The sequence below is a fragment of the Tachyglossus aculeatus genome, chromosome 11 (assembly GCF_015852505.1).
Source record: "Tachyglossus aculeatus isolate mTacAcu1 chromosome 11, mTacAcu1.pri, whole genome shotgun sequence".
NCBI classification, from domain to species: Eukaryota; Metazoa; Chordata; class Mammalia; order Monotremata; family Tachyglossidae; genus Tachyglossus; species Tachyglossus aculeatus.
In genome coordinates, this window is record NC_052076.1 from 49,995,093 (window position 1) to 50,012,289 (window position 17,197).

A 17,197-nucleotide genomic window follows, 5' to 3' on the forward strand; every position below is an offset into this window, starting at 1 on the left:
TACAGTAATAATGATGATGATGGCATTTATTAAGCGCTTACTATGTGCAAAGCACTGTTCTAAGCGCTGGGGAGGTTACAAGGAGATCAGATTGTCCCACGGGGGCTCACAGTCTTAATCCCCATTTTACAGATGAGGTAACTGAGGCAGAGAGAAGTTAAGTGATTTGCCCGAAGTCACACAGCTGACAATTTGGCAGAGTACAACACTAAACAGACACATTCCGTGCCCACAATGAGCTTACAGTCTAGAGGAGGGGGAGACAGACATCACCACAAATACATAAAATTACAGGTATCTTACACAAGTGCTGTGGGCCTGGCAGTGGTGTTGGTGAGTTGGCTTTGTACACGACTCGAAGGAAAGCGTGCACGTTGGGCAGTTCAAGAATTCGTTTTTCACTCTTTCTCTAATTTTCGTGTTTAAAGAAAATAGAATGCCTCAAAACGTTCAAGGTGAAGAAGAAAAGAGGAAAAGTATTTTGGAGACATTTCTCTTCCTGCTCCCTACCTTTTTGCCATTCTGCTCATCACCCCTTTAGCCTGAGTTAGGAGGGCTATTCCTTCATTCATTGTTGTATTTATTGAGCACTTACTGTAGTAAGCAGTTGGGAGAGTACGCTATAACAAGACACATTCCTGCCCACGATGAGCTCACGGTTTAGAGGGGGAGACAGACATTAATATAAATAAATAGATAAATAAATGACATATATACATAGGTGCTGTGGGGGTGGGAGGCAGCAAGTAAGAGCAGCTCAGAGGGGAGGGGGGCTTAGGGAAGGCTTCTTGGAGGAGATTCCTGATGTGCTGTTCTTGGCAGGAGGTAATATGGAAAGGTAAAGGTCAATTTGACCGGGTAGTGTCCCGGCTGTTCGTTAAAGGCTTCATTCCCAATAGCGAAATGGGCCAATCAATTTCTAAAATACTCCGTTTCCAAAGTTTCAGAGTTTGTAGCCCTGGAACCCCGAGGCTCCTTCTGGTATCTACGAGACAGCCACGCAGTTGTGCCCAAGGAGGGAGGGAAGAGAAGCTTGGTTTAAATTGTGAGATTTGGGCGTAACCGCTTTGGAGGAATAAGTGAAGACGCTCTGGGAGGCCTCAGGGAAGAGACCAGTGGGACCAGGGATAGAGGGTGAACGTGGCCGTGTCGTTGGCTTAGTGCTGCCGCCGAAGAGGGGCCGCGTGCCGAATCGGGCCGGAGAGCTTGAGTCTGCTCTGAAGCGTGCTCGTGTCTGCCAGCCCGCAGCCTGCAAATGAAAGCTTTTGTTTTATTGCCCTCCGATCAAGTTGCAGTTACATCAGTGGCTACTGTTCCTTGATTGGCACCAGATGCCAGGGGTTTTGGGGGGAGGGGGGGGGTTATTTTTTTTATTTTACAGCCTCTGAAAAGCGGTCTGTGTGTTTGCTTTCCATCCTCATGCACCTCAGGCGTATGCGACTGAGCCAGAACCTCAAGGAATTCTTTAAAGAAGCCAATACCAACCCCCTGCCTTTCCCCCCAACCTCCTGAAAGTTGCATCAGGTCCATTTCGTGACTTCGGTATCAGAGGGGTAGAACTGGAGAAAGAGAAGGTGTTTCTAGGTATGAGTTTTAAAAGCAAACACACGGGCCCCCTGAAATGGACGTTAAAACAGCCCTCTGTGTTGCAGGCTCGAAGGCAGCCTTGTAAAGCCTCATTTTTCAGAAAGGAATAAAAGAGTTTATGCTGAAATCCCTTCTCCCCTGCACTCAGCCCCCTCTCCCTCCTCTGGGATTTGGCTTCAGCATTTGAAGTGATTTGTAAATGTATCAGTTTTGGAGTGGATGCAGTGGCCAACAGAACATAGGATTAAATTCAGCTAAACTGCCTGGAACTTCCTAGCAAAGGCCTCTGGTTCACGTCCAGGAATCAGGAGTGTCTTTACAACTGAAAGTCTGGGCTCTGGCTGAGACTGGCCTCTTCTTTGTGCAGAGACTTGGAGGTGAGCAGGGTTTTTCCATTCCATTTCTTGGCCTTTGGCACTTAAAAGGTTCTTGTGTGTGGTGCTTCGATAAACAAGTCGGTCCTTCTCTCCGCACACTGAGTGTGCCTCATCTTTGGAGTGGACTCCTACGCAGGAGAACACTACCTTTCTCCTCCTTTGTGCCGGTGGTTTTCCTGAGTTTTTGGAAGCGGGAGGAGTCTACGCTAGGACCCCAAAATGGCAGCCGGGTGACTGCTTCCTGCTCGGACTCGATCATTCAGGGGTGAGCCGGGGAGGATTTCTTCACCTAAATTGGGGTTATGTGAGGGAGGGGTTCCCCCAAAGACTCTTCCCACCTTTCTGCCTTTTCCATTCCACTGTTTAAGCTCCTGCTAAGGATTCGTGCTCTTATGCAGCGCTCCTCAGTTGGCCAGGTATAAATACTCAAAAGAGCTTGTCATCTACTCCAAGGATTTATCCTCGAGGCGTTGGTCTATTATTTTTTATGGCCCACTCCAGACTACTCTTTCACCCACTTTCCCTCCCTCACACTAGTGAGCAGAGTGCAGCTATGGGGATTCTTCCTATACATCTGCCCTTTGTACCTGAAGAAAGCGCCGTTGAAGGCAAAGTTCAGGGAATGTGTCTGTTGATTGTAATACTGTATTCTTCCGAGTACTTTAATACAGCGCTTTGTACACACGAAGCACTCAATATGAATGAATGAGGTTCACTTATGAGGGCGTTTGTGCCTGAAAAGACCAGTGCGGGACCATTGCATTTCATAGTTTCATAATCATCAATCGTATTTATTGAGCGCTTACTATGTGCAGAGCACTGTACTAAGCGCTTAACCAGACTTCAGCTCCCCATTAACTCAATATTCTGATATTCTGCTTTGGATTAATCCAATTAACGATGCAGCGGTAGATAATGTAACACTATACAGCCCATAAAGGAATTTCATATTATTTTTCCAGAGGTCTTGGATCCCAAATTATAAATGGGGATAAGTGTACCCCTTGATAAGAATAATAATATGCAGAACAGTCGTATTTGATGGGAGCGCAGCCTCACTGTATTGTGAGGTGTGTGTGGGTGTCAGTCTTCGGAAGGGAAAAAATTGGGACTTGAAGGATCAGGGATGTTGTTTTTGTGGACTGAGAATGTGTCTTTTGCTTCTGTTGTACATTTCCAAGGGTTTAGAACAGTGCTGTGCATTCAGTAAGTGCACACTTAATATAATTTATTGATTGGTTGACTGAAATGCGATTCTGGAAAGGTTGAACAGGCCTCAGTCAGGGAGGGGAAGGTTTATTTACAGATAATGAACAGGGAAATGTGTCCCAGTGGGAAGAGCACAAGATTGGGAGGTTATGGGCAGGGACTGTGTCTGTCTGTTGTTATATTGTACTCTCCCAAGCTCTGCACACAGTAAGCGCTCAATAAAAACAATTGAATGAATGAATTAATGAGTGATTGGGAATCAGGAAACCTGGATTCTAATCCCAGCTCTGCTGCTCACCTGCTCTGTGACCTTGGACAAGTGACTTAAACTCTCTGTGCTTCACCTGTAAAATGGGGATTAAATGCTTGTTCTCTTAAACACCGAGCTCCATGTGAGACAAGGGACTGTGTCTGAACAGATTATATTTTTATCTACCCCAGTGCTGAGCACGGTGTTTTGGCACATAGTAAGCAATTAACAAATGCCGCTATTATTAGTATAGCTTCAGAGGATCACTGGATCTAGAGAAAATATGCAGTCCTATTGTGGTGGCTAGGTAGAGAATAGAAAATGGGGTAGATTGGTGGAGAGGGGTTAACGGAGGTTTGGAGTGCTTTAGGCAATACTGAATGGAAGGAAAAGCATCATCATTGATGGTATTTATTGAGCACTTACTATGTGCAGAGCGCAGAATAGTGTGTGCTACTGGGAGTTAGAAGGACTTGGGTTCTAATGCCGGCTCCATCACTTGTCTGCTGGGTGACCGTGGGCAAGTCATTTAATTTCTCCGGGCCCCGGCTACTTCATCTGTAAAGTGGAGATGAAGACTGTGAGCCCCATGTGGGACGTGGACCGTGTCCAACCTGATTAGCTTGACTCTACCCCAGCGGCTAGTACAGTGCCTGGCCCATAGTAAGCCCTTAACAAATACCGTAATAATAATACTAAGCGCTTGGGAGAGCGCCAGGCATATTTCTCCAATCAACTTGAAGCAAATGAGATGTTAAAAGTGGTAAAGACCCACGGAATCTTGGAATGGTGGCGCACGGATGTCCTTTCATCCCTTCTCCGCGAAGGAACTCTGAAACACAAATTTAAGCCTAAGGGGGCTAGGGCCTAGACGGTGCCAGTTTTCTGGCAGGCACGAGAGAGTGGAAGGGAAAACGGTTCACTTTCATTCATTCAGTCGTATTTATGGAGTGCTTACTGTGTGCAGAGCACTGTACTAAGCGCTTGGGAGAGTGCAGTATAACAATAAACAGACACATTCCTTGCCCACAATGAGCTTATAGTCTAGAAATGAGCTTACACTGCATGCTCCTCTGTTTTTTCCCAGAGCTCGGGGCCACTTTCAAAACAGTCTTGGAAGACCAACAATTTCAAACTGTGCTCCTTGTGGGCAGGGAACGTGTCTACCAATTCCGTTGTACTCTTCCAAGCGCTTACTACAGTGCTCTGCACACAGTTAGTGCTCAATAAGTACAATGGATTGATTGATAATGAATGTTCATCTGGGACTCAACACACCAGTTATTTCCTCTGCCTATTTGAGCTGTGTGGGAAGGGGAGAATCCGGGGAGGAGACTGGAGACTTGCTTCTGTCGCTCTATCGTTGAGGCAAATAAAACTCTTCATAATTTCTCCTAAAAGTCTGAGCTGAGCTTCTGTAGTTAGTCTTGGCCCAAAAGCCCCTCCACCAACTCTTTTCTGAGCTTGCACTATTTCTTGACTGGTGCCTGTTTTTTGAGTTACGGGAAAGCTCGGAGAATACATTTTTTTCTATTTAAAAGAAATGTGTCTTTTGAGGGGCAGGGTACAAGAACCGCGAACCTTCTAAAGAGACAAATGTCTTCGCACACTGACTGCAAAAATCTCAGCTTTCAGAAATCCCACCATCTCACCACGTAAGCTGGAAGTACAGTCGCAATACTGCAGGGTTTTGAAACGGTTTGGTAGTGGCTTTACACTTGGGGTTTACAGCCTGCAGGTTTTCTCCTTTTAGTTAGAATCTTAAATGTCAAGACATTTGATTTCTCCGTGCCTGTTGACCTAGGTATTTAAACACCACATTTTCACTCTGGATTAAGGCAGGCAAAAATTAATCCGAGGAGCATTAATTTACCTAGGTAGCAGAGACTTGTTCTTCCCTGGAAATGAGGAAGCTGAAACCGTGGGGCTTTTAACCTGATACTTTGGGCTTAATGTGATCAAGTACTTAAAGCTTATATTGCCTGGTTATATATTTGGCTTTACAACCGTGGTGTTTCTTACTGGTAGGGTTTGATTGATTTACAGTAAGAATCTTTCCTTTGAATGTTAGTAGTTGCTCTGGGATCTGTCCGATTCTCTGGTGTGGTTCCTGAAATTCAGGGAAAACCAAAGGGTTTCCCCAATTCCCCCTCTCCTGAATGTGGGGAAATGAGATCAGCAGTGGCAGTCAGCCAAGCGTCTGCTTTTCAAGCTTTATTTAAGATGACAAGAGCAGTGGTGAAAGACGCTTAATGAGGAGTTTAAATTTATATCTCCCGAGCAGGCCCAACAAGGCAGACTGGCCTCTGCATCTAGGGTTGCCCCCGTCTACGCCCACACTCAAGAGTTCTTTCTCAATTGTTCGATTCATTCATTCAGTCGTATTTATTGAGCACTTACTGTGTGCGGAGCACTGTACTAAGCGCTTGGGAAGTCCAAGTTGGCAACATCTAGAGACGGTCCTTACCCAACAGCGGGCTTACATCATCATCATCAATCATATTTATTGAGCGCTTACTATGTGCAGAGCACTGTACTAAGCGCTTGGGAAGTACAAATTGGCAACATATAGAGACAGTCCCTACCCAACAGTGGGCTCACAGTCTAAAAGGGGGAGACAGAGAACAAAACCAAACATACTAACAAAATAAAATAAATAGAATAGATATGTACAAGTAAAATAAATAAATAGAGTAATAAATATGTACAAACATATATACATATATACAGGTGCTGTGGGGAAGGGAAGGAGTCTAGAAGGGGGAGACAGACAACAAAACAAAACATATTAACGAAATAGAATAAATATGTACAAATAGATTCTCCAACAGTATTTGCGAGATCACTATAGGTAGAGCACTGCACTAAGCACTTGATAGTACAGGAGGATTATAGACATGGTCTCTGTCTTCACTGAGCTTAAAATCTAGCAGAAGGAACAAATACTAAAATCATTTACTGATAAAGGAAAGAGAATATGTATATGATGATGATGGTATTTATGAAGCACTTACTATGTGCAAAGCACTGTTCTAAGCGCTGGGAATATGAGATAGTGCTAAGTAATAATGTACATAAGTGTGGGAGGTTTAGGTAATTAGCTGCTTAGGTGGCATAGTAATATTAGCCCACTGTTGGGTAGGGACTGTCTTTATATGTTGCCAACTTGTACTTCCCAAGTGCTTAGTACAGTGCTCTGCACACAGTAAGCGCTCAATAAATACGATCGATTGATTGATTAAAGGGGCAGTCTTGAGGCATAATAAACTGGGGAGCTTAGAAATTAATCAGGGTAAGCTTCCTGTCACCTCTCAAGGTCTCACCTGGAGAGTTTCCAGTACTCTACCAGTCTCTACTATGGGAGGGAAGAGTCAAGCAGGGGCATATCCATTCCATTCCTAGCTAGACTGTGAGCCCACTGTTGGGTAGGGACTGTCTCTATATGTCGCCAACTTGTACTTCCCAAGCGCTTAGTACAGTGCTCTGCACACAGTAAGCGCTCAATAAATACGATTGATTGATTGAGCAGTGGCTAGCGAGTGGAAAGCAATCAAGTCAAAACTCACCTGTGCTGGGCGACAGCAGCGTGGGAGAGAGTCGGAGATTTAGATTTACAGCGCAGAAGGAGGCAATGGTAAACCGCTTCCATATTTTTTCCAAGAAAACTCTGTGGCTACTCTACCAGAATGATGGCATTTGGAGGTGGGGCGTCCTGGGAGAGATGCGACCGTGGCGTCGCTATGGGTTGGACACGACTCCACAGCGTAAGACAACAGCAACAAGCTTCCTGGAGGAAATGTGGTTTCAGAGGGGCTTTGAAGATGCGGAGAGCTGTGTCCATGGTGAGAGAAGAGGAAGGCGTAGTGAGAAGGCTGGTATTAGAGAGCGTGAGCTGGTGGGAGTGGGAAAAGAGTGAATAATTAGGGGGGGAGAGAGTCCGATTAAGTCCCTTTAAAACCAATGGTCAGGAGTTCCTGCTTGATAAGAGATGCACACGGCCGAGTGGAAAGAGTGCAGGCTTGGGAGTTGGAGGACTTGTGTTCTAATCCTGGCTTTGTCATTTGTCTGCTGTGTGTGACCTTGGGCAAGTCACTTAACTTCTCTGTGCCTCAGTTTCCTCATCTGTAAAATGGGGATTCAGTACTTGTTTTCCCTGCTGCGTAGATGGTGAGCCCCATGTGGGACTGCGTCTGGCCTGATTACCTCAGATCTACCCCAGCGTTCGGAACAGTGCTTGACACGTAGTAAATGCTTAGCGATACCTCAAATCTACTCCAGCGTTCAGAACAGTGCTTGACACGTCGTAAATGCCTCGCGAAACCACAAAAAATTCAGGGAAGAGTGGCCAACCGTTTGAGATTTTTTAAGGAGTGGGGAGACATGCGGAGAACAGCATTTTAGAAAAATGACCCGGGAAGTCAAGAGAAGTAGAGACTAGAGAGGCAAGAGACTGGAGACGGGGGTGATTCAGGGAAGAATGGCCAACCGTTTGAGATTTTTTAAGGAGTGGGGAGACATGTGGAAAACAGCATTTTAGAAAAATGACGTGGGAAGTCAAGAGAAGTAGAGACTAGAGAGGCAAGAGGCTGGAGACGGGTGTGATTGGCGAGGAGATTAATACAATAGACAAGCCAGAAAGTGACTAGTGCCCGTGCCAACATGGAAGCTGCTTGGGTGGAGAGGAAGTGGAGGATCTAGGGAGGAAAATCCTACGAGATTTGATGAGATCCGTTGCGAGAGTGAAGAGTTGAGGAAAACGCCAAGGCTGGGGGCTGGAGAGATGGGGAGGGTGTCTTCAACTATTGGGAAAGTTAGGGGGAGGAATGGATTTGGTGGGAAAATGACGTCAATTTCGGACAGGCTGAACTAGAGGTTCTGTTGGGCCGTCGGTAGGGAGATACCCTGGAGGCAGGAGGATAGGTGAGATTATAGGGAACGAGAGACATCAGGCTTCATGAAGTGGGGAGTTGGGGGGCTAGTGAGGTGGTAAATGAAGCCACGGAGCAGACGAGTTCCTTAAGGGGGATTTGTTTAAAGTGAGAGGGAGCCAGATCACTTTTGGGGAAGGGGTGCACAGCTTGGGGATCAGCAGGGACAGCCACATGAACAGTGGAACCCCCCCCGAAGAACAATGGAGAAGGTGAGAAAGATGTCAAAATTCCTCAGAAAATGGGAGGTGGGGACAAGAGGGAGGTGCTAGGCATCTGCCTGTCCTACCAATATCCTCTGCAACTGATTTGGATATGAGATCGTAGCTATCAATTTATTGAGCATCCACAGAGTTCAGTTCACTATATTAAGCGATTTAAAGACTACACCAGAAGCAAAACCCACATTCCCCTCAAGGAGCTTACGGTCGAATGGGGGAGGCAGACAGAATCAATCAATCAATTGTATTTATTGAGTGCTTACTGTGTGCAGAGCACTGTACTAAGTGCTTGGGAAGCGCTCAATAAATACGATTGATTGATTGATTGATTGGGAAGTACAAGCTGGCAACGTATAGAGACAGTCACTACCCAACAGTGGGCTCACAGTCTAGAAGGGGGAGACGACATCATCAATCATATTTATTGAGCGCTAACTGTGTGCAGAGCACTGTACTAAGCGCTTGGGAAGTACAAGTTGGCAACATATAGAGACAGTCCCTACCCAGCAGTGGGCTCACAGTCTAGAAGGGGGAGACGACATCATCAATCATATTTATTGAGCACTAACTGTGTGCAGAGCACTGTACTAAGCGCTTGGGAAGTACAAGTTGGTAACATATAGAGACAGTCCCTACCCAGCAGTGGGCTCACAATCTAAAAGACAGAGAACAAAACCAAACATACTAACAAAATAAAATAAATAGAATAGATAGGTACAAGTAAAATAAATAAATAAATAGAGTAATAAATATGTACAAACATATATACAGACAGACAGAAGGATTGTTTTCACCAATAGTGGAAGCAGGAGGAAACCAAGAATAAAATAGGTGGAAGTGTGAATGTTAGGGTGAAATGTTAGAATAAATAATCGACTCTACAGTTGAAAATACAAATCTCCAGCCCATGTGTTCAGTACAGTGCTTTGCACACAATAAGCAGACGCTCGGTACTGTTGATTGATTGCGCTCCTTAGGTGCTGAGGGGAAATATAAATGCGTAAGTGCCAAAAGTAGCCAGTCGGGTTGGTGTGACTTGTAGTGTTGGGAATTTAAAAGCTTTTCGAACAAATGGGATGTGAATATAATGGAGACAGTATACTCCAGTCCCTGGCAGCAGAATCTAATTACACTTGGAAGACCAGTGGTGCAAGGTGATCGCAAACACCCACCCACACTCACTTTTTAACACTGACTCATTTCTCTCATCCCCCAGCGTTAACCCTCCCCTCAACTCCCTCCTGAAACTCTCCCGGGCCAACCAAGTATGTAGGTACTCCAACTGGACCCATTTTGTGTTGCTTAAGCACACTCACTTGCCTAACAGTGAATCAGTGGTATTTGAGTGCTTACTGTGCGCAGAGCACTGTACTAAACGCTGGGGGGAAGGTACAAAACGGTAGCGTTGGTAGACACGATCCCTGGCTAACAAAGAGCTTGCGGTCTACAGAGGAGTTTACAGTCTTGTCTACCTGCCAATCCGTACCTTTTCTTTTTCCTCCCATCTGTTTTATCGATCCTTCCCGTTGTAGTGTGTGTCTAGATTGTGTTTGTCTAATAATAATAATGATGATGATGGCATTTGTTAAGCGCTTACTATGTGCAAAGGACTGTTCTAAGCGCTGGGGACAGTCTTTTAGACTGTGAGCCCACTGTTGGGTAGGGACCGTCTCTATATGTTGCCAACTTGTACTTCCCAAGTGCCTAGTCCAGTGCTCTGCACACAGTAAGTGCTCAATAAATGTGATTGATTGATTGGGGAGGATACAAGGTGATCAGGTTGTCCCACGGGGGGCTCACAGTCGTAAATCCCCATTTTGCAGATGAGTTGACTGAGGCACAGAGAAGTGAAGTGACTTCCCCAAAGGCACGCAGCTGACAAGCGGCGGAGCCGGGATTTGAACCCGTGAACTCTGACTCCCAAGCCCGGGCTCTTTCCACTGAGCCACACTGCTTCCCAGCACTGTTTACTTGTACCTATCTATTCTATTTATTTTATTTTGTTAGTATGTTTGGTTTTGTTCTCTGTCTCCCCCTTTTAGACTGTGATCCGTAGGGACTGTCTCTATATGTTGCCAACTTGTACTTCCCAAGCGCGTAGTACAGTGCTCTGCACACAGTAAGCGCTCAATAAATACGATTGAATGATTGATTCTAAGCGCTGGGGTAGATACAAGGTGATCAGGTTGTCCCACGGGGGGCTCACAGTCTTCCTCCCCATTTTACAGATGAGGTAACAGGCACAGAGAAGTGAAGTGACTTGCCCAAAGTCACACAGCAGGCAAGCGGCGGAGTCGGGATTAGAACCCCTGACCTCTGGCTCCCAAACCCGGGCTCTTTCCACTGAGCCACGCTGCCGCTTCTCAAAGGTGGAGAATCACGTCTGCCCCCTCTCTCGTATCCTTGCAAACGCTTAGGACAGCGTGGTGCACGCAGTAGGCGTTCAGTAAATACTCAAGACTGATTGATAGCGGGGGGAAGCCCTCTCAGTTCAAGATCCCTCTGCTGAGGTCGCGTGCGAGGGAACCACTGGGAAGGGCCACCAAGGAAGAAGCAGGTTGACAAAGCAAAGCGGGGCCCCTATGGATTGTATATGCTCCACATTCCGCTATAAATAGGGAAGCGAGTGCGGGCTCTTGATGGAGACCAGCGTAAACCTGTATCTTTGGCCTTCCAAGCGTAATTGGATTCCGCAGCCGGTGGTTGAAACCGCATAGTGTTTCATCATCATCAATCGTATTTATTGAGCGCTTACTATGTGCAGAGCACTGTACTAAGCGCTTGGGAAGTACAAATTGGCAACACATAGAGACAGTCCCTACCCAACAGTGGGCTCACAGTCTAAAAGGGGGAGACAGAGAACAAAACCAAACATACCAACAAAATAAAATAAATAGGATAGATATGTACAAGTAAAATAGATAGAGTAATAAATATGTACAACCATATATACATATATACAGGTGCTGTGGGGAAGGGAAGGAGGTGGGATGGAGAGGGGGAAGAGGGGGAGAGGAAGGAAAGTTCTCAGTCTGGGAAGGCCTCCTGGAGGAGGTGAGCTCTCAGCAGGGCCTTGAAGGGAGGAAGAGAGCTAGATTGGCGGATGGGCAGAGGGAGGGCATTCCAGGCCCGGGGGATGACGTGGGCTGGGGGTCGATCACGTCTCATTTATTCTAAATGGAATCGATCCCCCATCCGTTGGTGAGGCTTAGGGAGAGGCCCGAGGACCGGAGTCAGAGGGTGGGTATGCTGTGGGTCACAGTTGAGGTACGCTGGCAGAGGATCCCAAAGAGTAGAGATGGAAAGTAAAGTAGTGAGGTCCAGTCAAAGCTGTTCCATACAGTATTCCTGAGCAGGATTGAGAGTCCAAGAAGCCCCTGCTCAATCTGACTTTTAATAATAATAATAATAATAATAATAAAAATGGCATTTATTAAGCGCTTACTATGTGCAAAGCCCTGTTCTAAGCGCTGGGGAGGTTCCAAGGTGATCAGGTTGTCCCACGTGGGGCTTATGGTCTTAATCCCCATTTTACAGCTAACTGAGGCACAGAGAAGTTAAGTGACCGGCCCCAAGTCACCCAGCTGACAATTGGCGGAGCCGGGATTTGAACCAATGACCTCTGACTCCAATCAATCAATCAGTCGTATTTATAGAGCGCTTACTGTGTGCAGAGCACTGTACTAAGCGCTTAGAGCCCGGGCTCTTTCCGCTGAGCCTCGCTGCTTCTCTCAACGGACTTTTAGCCGGTTGAGGCGTGGGTTTGCCCCCTTATTTCCTAGCCGCTTTTCCGTAATTGGCTCTTGAGCAAGTAGCTGCTAGAGAAGCACTAGGAAGGAGTGTTAAGGGAGAAAGGGGCTTTGGCAATTTTATTGCAGGGTCTTCAGGGGGTACCGAGGGTTGGTTTGTGGCTGTTTCCAGTTGTAACTAAGATTCCCAGGTGCATTTTCCATCCAGGGACACCCCTTTCGGTTTCCATTAGGTACTTCTGCCCATCCTTCAGTTTTTTTAATCGGCTTCCCAATCAATCAATCGTATTTATTGAGCGCTTACTGTGTGCAGAGCACTGGACTAAGCGCTTGGGAAGTACAAATTGGCAACATATAGAGACAGTCCCTACCCAACAGTGGGCTCACAGTCTAAAAGTCCCATTAAAGTCATTAAAGTCCCATTATGTTTCTTTATAGTACACCACAGTCAAACACCATGAGGGCAAGTAGAGCTATTGAATATGAAGCCATTAACTGGCAAATCAGGGCTAGATTTTATAATCTGCCTAGTAAGATTCATTTGGTTTCCATTTACTGGGGGTCTGGCAATCAGTTTTCTTAGGCACTGATCCAGGCAGATTCACCTCTCAAAAAAACCTGGCTCTTTAGTGAACACATGCAGAATTTTAAAGCTTCTCGCCAAGGCTTCCCCCACCCCCCCACCCCCACCCCAAACCAACCATTTAGTAAAATACTCTGTATTAGCACACTTCCCAGCGTGCTCTTATGGATTGTGTAGGTGCCTGGCTATGTGAGCTTAGAGTGAAGGAAAGAATCGAGGGTTGTGGCCTTAGAGGCTAATAAAAAGTCTAGGTAGAATGGAGTTAAAAGCGTTCCTTGTCAGTTGCATACTAGCTTCTGAGCCAGTTGGTACATAATGAATCCCCCAAAAGCAAATAGCAGGCAAACAAGATTGTTGTCTTTCTCCCCCTCCTAGACTGTGAGCCCGCTGTTGGGTAGGGACCGTCTCTAGATGTTGCCAACTTGTACTTCCCAAGCGCTTAGTACAGTGCTCTGCACCCAGTAAGCACTCAATAAATACGATTGAATGAATGAATGAACATATGTACTATTCTATTTATTTTATTTTGTTAATATGTTTTGTCTTGTTGTCCATCTCCCCCTTCTAGACTGTGAGCCTGTCGTTGGGTAGGGACTGTCTCTATATGTTGCCAGTTTGGACTTCCCAAGCGCTTAGTACAGTGCTCTGCACACAGTAAGCACTCAATAAATACGATTGAATGAATGAATGAACATATGTACTATTCTATTTATTTTATTTTGTTGATATGTTTTGTTTTGTCGTCTGTCTCCCCCGTCTAGACTGTGAGCCCGTCGTTGGGTAGGGACCATCTCTATATGTTGCCGATTTGGACTTCCCAAGTGCTTAGTACAGTGCTCTGCACCCAGTAAGCGCTCAATCAATACGATTGAGTGAATGAATGAATGAACATATGTACTATTCTATTTATTTTATTTTGTTACTATGTTTTGTCATCTGTCTCCCCCTTCTAGACTGTGAGCACGTCGTTGGGTAGGGACCGTGTCTCTATGTTGCCAATTTGGACTTCCCAAGCTCTTAGTACAGTGCTCTGCACACAGTAAGCGCTCAATAAATACTATTGAATGAGTGAATGAATGAATGAATGAATGAAAATCGGAACCTTGAGGTAGAGCTGACCTGATGGGAGAAAGAGTTCAACTGATGTCTCCTTTGACCCACGTAAGAGGCCTGGGACAGAGGTGGTAGAGGGAATGCTGTGTAAAGGATTGGTGGCTCTCTTGTGGTCTTTTAATAATTGTGGCACCTGTTAAGTGCTTACTGTGTGCCAGGCACTGTACTAAGCGCTGGGGTAGTTACAAGCAAATTGGGTTGGACACAGTCCCTGTCCCAAGTAGGGCTCACAGTATTAATCCCCATTTTACTGATGAGGTAACTGAGGTACCTCATCGGTACCTCATCGGTACCTAATTCATTCATTCATTCATTCAGTCGTATTTATTGAGCGCTTACTGTGTGCAGAGCACTGTACCAAGCGCAGAGAAGCAGCGTGGCTCAGTGGAAAGAGCTCGGGCTTTGGAGTCAGAGGTCATGGGTTCAAATCCCGGCTCTGCCAATTGTCAGCTGTGTGACTTTGGGCAAGCCACTTCACTTCTCTGGGCCTCAGTGACCTCATCTGTAAAATGGGGATAAAGACTGTGAGCCCTCTGTGGGACAACCTGATCACCTTGTAACCTCCCCAGCACTTAGAACAGTGCTTTGCACATAGTAAGTACTTAATAAGTGCCATTATTATTATTATTATTATTATTGCAAGTTGGGAACATATAGAGATGATTCCTACCCAACAACAGGCTCACAGTCTAGAAGGGGGAGGCAGACAACAAAACAAAACATGAGGACAGGTGTCAAAATCGTCCGAACAAATAGAATTAAAGCTAAATGCACATCATTAACACAATAAAAAGAATAGTAATATGAAGTGACTTGCCCAGGGTCACATAGCAGACAAGTGGTGGACCCAGGATTAGAACCCAGGTCTCCTTACTCCCAGGCCCATTATTTCAGCTCCAGTGGTGTTTGCCCATGGCTGAACCGAGTCAGGATCAGAACCCATTTAGACTGCTCCCTTCTTCTCCCCCCACCCCCTCTATCCCGTCATCCTCATCCTCCCGGTTTCCACTTACCAGGGCTGTGTCTCCGTGGTTGGGGTGCCTCTGGACTGAGGGGAACCTGAGTCGAACCAGAAGTGGTGAAGAGATTCGCTGTGACTGTGCAGTAATAATTATAATAATGGCATTTATAGTAATGGCATTTATTAAGCGCTTACTCTGTGCAAAGCACTGTTCTAAGCGCTGGGGAGGTTACAAGGTGATCAGGTTGTCCCACGGGGGGCTCACAGTCTTCATCCCCATTTTACAGATGAGGTAACAATCAATCGTTGAGCGCTTACTGTGTGCAGAGCACTGGACTAAGCGCTTGGGAAGTCCCAGTTGGCAACATACAGAGACAGTCCCTACCCAACAGTGGGCTCACAGTCTAAAAGACGGTTCTAAGCACTGGGGTAGATGCAAGGTAATCAGGTTGTCCCACATGGGGCTTACAGTCTCAATCTCCATTTTACAGATGAGGTAACTGAGGCCCAGAGAAGTGAAGTGACTTGCCCAAAGTCACACAGCTGACAATTGGCGGAGCCGGGATTTGAACCCATGACCTCTGACTCCAAAGCCCGGGCTCTTTTCCACTGAGCCATGCTGCTTCCCATGCTGCTTCTCAGCAGCCTCCCTTCCCCAATTCTCCCTTCTATAGAAGCAGCGTGGGACAGCTTGATCACCTTGTAACCTCCCCAGCGCTTAGAACAGGGCTTTGCCCATTGTAAGCGCTTAATAAATGCCATTATTGTTATTATTATAGACACACGCTTGTCTCTTGAACTGTCGGGATGAGAATACTCAAGAGCAACCTCAGATGTGCAGTACCCTGAAAGTGAGCCCAGGTTTCTGTTGTAATTTTCCTCACATCCCAAAGGGCCGGGGCCTCAGACACCACCACCCGGGGCTGGAACCAGGCAGGGTGTACACTGGTGGATCAGACCTGGGATTCCCGGTCCAGGCTGGGCTCTTTAAGAATTTCTCTTAGGTTTTGGAATTGGTATTCTCCGATTCGGTCCGTTTGGTATTTTCCTCAAAGTTACCAATGTCACCTCGAGCGCAGAGATCCTGGTAATTAGCCCAAACAGCTCCATTGCTGGCTTTCCTCACTTCAGCTTTCAGTGCCATATTTTGGGTAGCCCGCCCGTAATCTTAAAATAGATCACTGGGAGGTGATGATTGTATTTTTTTTTGCCTCAGAATTTGGGAGGCAGAGGATTGCCAGGTGTGGGATTCATTTACGGTTCCGTCTGAGGTAGGCGAGAAGGATACTGTTGGAAGCTGACCTCCTAGCCGCCGCTTGCCCCGTGGCTCTCTGACAGCCCGGGCCCCTCCGTCACATTTCTGCAGGGATTTCTCTGAACCAGACTGAGCGGCTAGAAAGGGAGTAGGGAGAGTAAGTAAAAGAAGACCCTTTTTCCGTGAAAGACCCGAACTAACGGTGCCTTTGCTTTGGTTTCTCCCCATCACCCTCTAAATCCAATAGTGGAGAACACGCAGCTGACCCTGAACCTGCAGACGGAGAACAAAGGCAGCGTTGTCTCAGGCGGAGAGCTGACGGTTTTCCTGGACGGGCTGACTGTTGATCTGGGAAGTGTGCCTAATGGCAGCGCTGTGACGGATGGTGAGTGCCGCCCAGTTCCATAGACTTGCGCCTGGGGAGGGAGGTGGCAAGGTGGGGAGGCGGGGGGCGGCGGGACGGTGGATGCCGAACCGAACAGAAATGTCTGGTTCTGTAGAAATTGAAGGCTTTCTGGTTTTGGCTACGCCTCCCTCCACATGTACATGTCAGGGCAGACTGAATTCTAAAAGTCCCGAATGTTTTTTCTGCTCTTAGGGTCCAGCGATCTGGTTAGCTTTCTCAGGGCTTTTTTTCCCCCTCCCCAAAGCCGTAGATGGAACTGAAAAGTATATGTAAGTCTACTACCCTCGATCATCCGGAGATTCAGTTGTAGTTCCCTCCGAAACGCAAGTGAAACCCAGCGATCCCGAGGGCGAAATGGTAGTTTCTGGGTGGTGGCAGAGATCTGCGATGGGTGCCATCGATTAGAAGAGAAGTTGGCCAAGTTACCCTGAAAAAACTTGAACTTTGTCTCCTGCCTGCATCTGAGTGACATTCTTTGAAAATATTTAATTGCAGACCAGATTCCCCTGCAGAATTCCAGAGATTTTTGTGAGCTCTCCTGGGCTGGAGGGGCAGTTC

At 46.5% G+C, this 17,197-nt stretch overlaps 1 protein-coding gene across 2 annotated transcripts in view; it reads left to right on the forward strand.

Annotated features, from left to right (window-relative positions):
- The window catches only part of WWP2 (WW domain containing E3 ubiquitin protein ligase 2), a 135,985-nt gene that overhangs the window by 24,605 nt on the left and 94,183 nt on the right, over window positions 1–17,197 (forward strand). For both annotated transcript variants that reach the window (XM_038753597.1, XM_038753598.1), the window contains exon 5: window positions 16,481–16,618. In XM_038753597.1, coding sequence (XP_038609525.1) covers window positions 16,481–16,618 — 138 coding nt within the window. The remainder of the gene's footprint in view (window positions 1–16,480; window positions 16,619–17,197) is intronic.